General features: G+C 35.5%; 1 protein-coding gene across 3 annotated transcripts; it reads left to right on the top strand.

Moving 5' to 3' along the window:
• Positions 1 to 2,921: 2,921 nt before the first annotated feature.
• Positions 2,922 to 5,275, top strand: LOC125207378 (Homeodomain-like superfamily protein). Of its 3 annotated transcripts, none has more exons than XM_048106686.2 (3): positions 2,922 to 3,852; positions 4,439 to 4,480; positions 4,776 to 5,275. In XM_048106686.2, the coding sequence occupies exons 1-3, from the start codon at positions 3,168 to 3,170 to the stop codon at positions 5,048 to 5,050; spliced, it is 1,002 nt and encodes a 333-aa protein (XP_047962643.1). In that variant the 5' UTR covers positions 2,922 to 3,167; the 3' UTR covers positions 5,051 to 5,275. The 3 variants fall into 3 exon arrangements, with proteins under 3 accessions (XP_047962643.1, XP_047962644.1, XP_047962642.1); XM_048106685.2 differs by having other exon boundaries at positions 2,930 to 3,852; positions 4,433 to 4,480; XM_048106687.2 differs by lacking the exon at positions 4,439 to 4,480.
• Positions 5,276 to 5,496: the final 221 nt, after the last annotated feature.

Below are 5,496 nucleotides of genomic sequence, written 5' to 3'. Positions count from 1 at the left end.
ACAATTATCTTTTTTACTACATTTATTAATAAAAAAAATGTGCAACTTTCTTTTCTATTTAACTAAAACTCTCTATTTGTTTTTTATGGAATATTTTCTCGTTAACCAAATATTTACTTAATATTTTATTCAAATTCGTGATCAATTTCAATAGGCTTTACAACCATAAGCAGTATTCATACCTTAAGATGATGTTCGGTTGTCATGACTAATAATAATGAGACTATCCACTTAAGATTAAATTGAGGGATTATTTTAGTTGGAGAGGGAGGCTATGACTAATTATTATGAGACTATTCATTTAGGATTAAATTGTAGGGTTCAATCTTATGAATCAAACATGGAGTACATATTCAATTATGAGATTTAATCTTGACAACCCAACACCTCCAAAATAAGATTCTCAGCAGGTAACTTACATCTCCGGTGGGCCTTGTAATATTGGACTATAGAATAATTATAAATGGGCAGTTTGATTTCCCAAAATATAGGCCGATCAAATGAAGGAATTGGAATTGGGCTCTGATTTAATTTCTATAGTTTTCTCTTTTCACTCTATGATTGGGTGTTCATTTTGTTTTCAAAAGGGATGTGATTAAATACTAGGCTCTAAATATTGTATAAATTTTAAACTATAATCTGGAATGGTATAAAATTTTAATAGATGAAAAGATAGTAGCAATAAAAAATATCAATACAGTGTCAACGATTGATGCCGATTGATGCCGTGTTAATATTGTGTTGACATTTTTTTTGATATTATTTTATCATCAGTTGATATTTTTTAATGATCCAAATTATAGTTTAGAGTTCATATAATATTTATAGTTTGCATTTTATGACTGTTTCGTATTCAAAATATGTCATTGAGAAAGTGATAAACTAATTTTGATTTTAGTATATGCTTTTTGTTATGAAAACCCCATCTCAAACCCCACAAAATTATGTGCCCAAGAAAAATGAGGACGTCACTCCCAATAAATTTCGATTTTCCACCAGACTTTTTTGGAGAACAAAGGCCCAAAGCTATTACATAAAACTACACGCATCAACTGTTGCATAAATTAAATACGTAATACTCCTTATACTTACATCATTTCTTATAATATGCACTCGTTTTAAAAAAAAAAATTGAACAAAAATAAGATTTCAAAAATATTGTGCTAAATATAAATATATAATACTATTCCGATTTGGTTCAGTTGTTTGAATTTCAAAAAATAAAAAATAAAAAATTCAACCCTAACTAAAAGTCATTGAATTGGCATTACAGTAATAATATTACTCCAAATTAATGTGATGATCCATAAAAGTGGGCAATCCCATTTGGTAGAGCTTGGTCCCCACATTATCACAACTAAGAATATGACATTTTACTAACCCCTACCCTTAATATAGACAAACTTGTGAGATAAGTTCAACCAACCAAAACAATACACTGAATTCCTCTTAATGCCCCCATCATTATAATAACACCCGAAATAGGACTATCTTAATCTTACAATATTTAAATTATATTATGTTTGTACATATAATATTTTTTTCATCTAGTAAATACAAAACAAAATACTATTAAATATTGATCATAATGTCAAAGTGTTATTTTTATTGGAGCATATGCAGCCCCAAAAAAGAAAAGTGGATTTAATAAAGTAAATAAGGGGCAATTGTGGCCTTATCAGCCCATATATGTAAATGCCATTTGCTCAAAGACTTCAAACAACCAAAAGTGGCCCTTTCTCTAGTGGGGGACCATTTATTGGCATTAATCAAAAAGATTATGTGGCTAATGATTCTTTAAGATTTGAAAGGTGGAAAAGAGTGGTGCTAATTTTCACTTAGGTTGAATTAGGATAAGGTTCCATTCATAACCTCTAATCTCTATTCTTTTGTGCTTGCCCTATTATATCAAAATCGTTATCCTTCTTGGTCTATGAATTTTTAAACTGAGATGTATAATGAAATAATAAATTTTTTTTACCAGAGAATCAAATTGATAAAATATATTTATTAAAAAATATATGTGGCAAAGTTTTACCAGGTAAAAAGCATAACAATAAATAGTGAAAGTAAAATTGGAAGTAAAACGCGTATGGTTAGAAATTCCACGAAAGGAAAGTGACTCTCAAATACTAGTATGACTAGGGGTGGGTAGGTAAGGTATACCTTACCGAAACCACCATACCGTATACCTTACCGTAAATACGGTATGTGAAAAAGTCATACCTTTACCTTACCAAAGTTTTCGGTATACCGAACTTCGGTATACCTTATTTTCGGTATGATAAATTTTTATACCGATACCGTACCTCATTTTCGGTATATACCGTACCGAAGTTCGGTATACCTTACTTTTGCGGTATACCTGACTTTCAACATCAATTAAAATAGAAAATTAGAGTTTTTAAAATATTATTTATAATTTATAATTTTAAAAATAAATTAAATATAATTTATTCATAATTATATTTATATTTCACAATAGATTTTATAATTTAAAAATATATAAAATATATTTTATATATAATTATGTTTATATTTTTGTGGTATATACCTTAATTTACGGTATATACCGAATTTCGGTATGCAGCGGTATACCGCGGTATTTGAAAATTCATACCGTTACCTTACCGGAATCTTTCGGTAAGGTATCATACCATACCGAAAGTCACGGTATACCGAAAATTCGGTATTTTCGATATTTTTTCGGTACGATAAGGCCGGTATTTCAGTATTTCGATATTTTTCCCCAGCCCTAAGTATGACAAGATTTGATTTAGTCAATTAATCCCTTAAATTATATCCTCAACTTGAGAGAAAGTAACCTCATTATAACAATAATTATTGAATTTAGTACCATTCATAAGCCCTAACAATAAAGTAAAGATAAGCCTAATCACGATCATCCTCACTAATTCAAAATCAATCCCCAATTAAACTATCATAATTCTCTTGCTAAGGGTCTCTCTCTCCTCCCTTCTTAGTCCACCCAAATAATTTTCTTTAAAAAAAAAAGAAAAAAACAAGTCTCTCTTCCCCAAGCATCCCCTCCACACAAGGAGAACGCCGTTAAAAATTAAACGCCGTTTTCCTAAACCACTCCCAATTCTCACGTGACTTTGAAACTATACAAAAGTTTATAAAGTGGAAGTCACGTGACCTTTGGGATGGCGCTAGAGCAGTTGAGTTTAGGCACGGTGCCCGTTGACGGCGGAGCAGACGGCCGTCAGCCCTCCGGTGATGGCGCCGTTGCCGGCGACGAAGGGGGCAAAACGGCCCGGCTCCCGCGGTGGACGAGGCAAGAGATCCTGGTGCTGATTCAGGGCAAAAGAGTTGCGGAAAATCGAGTGAGAAGGGGGCGGGCTTCCGGGTCGGCGTTCGGGTCGGGTCAGATTGAGCCGAAGTGGGCGTCGATTTCCTCCTACTGCAAGAGGCACGGGGTGAACCGGGGGCCGGTCCAGTGCCGGAAGAGATGGAGCAATTTGGCAGGGGATTTCAAGAAGATAAAGGAGTGGGAATCGAAGATAAAGGAGGAGACGGAGTCGTATTGGGTGATGAGGAATGATTTGAGGAGAGAGAGGAAATTGCCTGGGTTTTTCGATAGGGAGATTTATGATATTCTTGACGGCGGCGGCAGCGGCAGCGGAGAGGAGGATGTGCTGCGTTTGGCCTTGGCGCCTGGGCCGGTGGACGAGGAGCCGGAGGCGTTGTTTGACAGTGGGCGGAGCACGGCGGCGGACGATGGACTTTTCTCGGATTTCGAGCAGTCGGGTCAGGAGGAGACGGGTCGGAGCTCCGAGAAGAACAGGGAAACTCCGGTTAAGGATATCCCCGCGCCAACGCCGATTTCAGGTAACTGATGATGCCAAAATTGTCTCTTTTTCCCCCATCTTTTGAAGTAAATTATGCTTCTTGGTTATTGTGATCGAAACATGTGATGGGATATTTTCAATTTCGTCTTATGCTTCAATGTATTGGTGCAAAAAAAGTTAGTACTAATGTATGGAAAGAAACTGTTTTTTAGGCTGAACTGAGGGAATATTTTAAAATAGTTTAGTTGGGATACATTGATACGTGGTGTGTGATTATCGATCTTGCAGAGAATAGACATATAATGTCTGATGACAAAGAGACACACTATATCTATGGACTTATTTGCTCATTTCTATTTTATTTTGGCACCTTTTTCTACTTTGCTTTTGGGGGAACAGGGATTTACTTGCTCTAGTCTGTATATCAGAGTTAGAAGGAGGCGATTATGTTCCATATTTTATCTGAGAATGTTTTGTGGAGCCATATCTATGTGGATGGGCTCATAGTTATCCTTAATGAGGATTCTTAAACTAAGCGGCATTAAGAATCAAATATTGATTAAGTGTGGAGTTGTTTGTTTATCTGTCAATGCTTGATGGTTAGTATCTGTTTTGTTAAGTTGCAGAGAAACAATGTGGATCGTTTCCTCAAGAATCCCCTGGCCGAGGTACTTTCTCCTCGCCTGCACAGTCTTACTTTTTCTTCTTGCATGATGGTAGACTTATTTTGGTCAGATTGACTGTTGGACGAGGCTTAGAAGGTTTTCTGAATCGTACAGACCAACTCATTCATATGAATATTTGGTTTTACTTTTGATCTTATTTGGTCATCTTTTTTGTACTATAATTTGACTTTATGAAGAAGCAGTATTTATTGAAAGTGTGTATGAAGTGGTGAACATATAATATTAACTTGATGGGAGGTGTTGAGCATATTTGATAAGTGTTGTGGGTGATTTGCAGGGAGAGATAAGGAGAAAGCAGGTGTGTCGGAAGAAAAGAATGAAGGAGGAAGGAAAAGAAAGCGATATGCAAGTGATGGAGGTGGAGAGGGCGAGGTTCAACATGAGCTGGTTGAAGCTTTGGAGAAAAACGGGCGATTGCTGCAGTCCCAACTAGAAACTCACAACACTCATCTTGAGTTGGATCGAGAACAGCGAAACGTCCATGTTAATAGCTTCATAACAGTCCTCAGCAAACTTGCAGATGCCCTTGGAAGAATTGCAGACAAATTGTAGCTGCTACTGCTGCTCATGTACAGATTCCTTTTTCTTCAGCTATACAATTCAACATTTTGGTTCTTCAACTGCCAATCAATAAAATAGCCATTTTGCCATTCTATCCTTGTTACTTTGTTAGCTTTAGAGCTGAGATTTGCATACTGTTTTATAGGATTATTTATTGTAATAAATTTTGGGAGTCTCTTCTTCTCTTCTCAGTGTATAATACTACTCCATTTGCTAGCTGTTTCCTTGTATGCCATTACATAGTTTTTACTCCCAAGATGCGCGTTATCTTTTTGCTTAAAAAATGCAAAAATTGAGGTTATTAATCTTCAATTGAATCTATTAATAAATCAACTAAACTGATTGACATAAATGTTCCTACATTCAAGATGAAATACAGCAGAGAATATTTCAGGAACTCTTGCATACAAATATTGGTTTTGACAATCTGGTAAGAG

The sequence above is a fragment of the Salvia hispanica genome, chromosome 6 (assembly GCF_029641045.1).
Source record: "Salvia hispanica isolate PSC_SH4W2 chromosome 6, Shi_PSC_v1, whole genome shotgun sequence".
NCBI lineage: Eukaryota > Viridiplantae > Streptophyta > Magnoliopsida > Lamiales > Lamiaceae > Salvia > Salvia hispanica.
The sequence above is the reverse complement of the archived record's forward strand: the minus strand, read 5'-3'. Positions and strand labels throughout refer to the sequence as shown.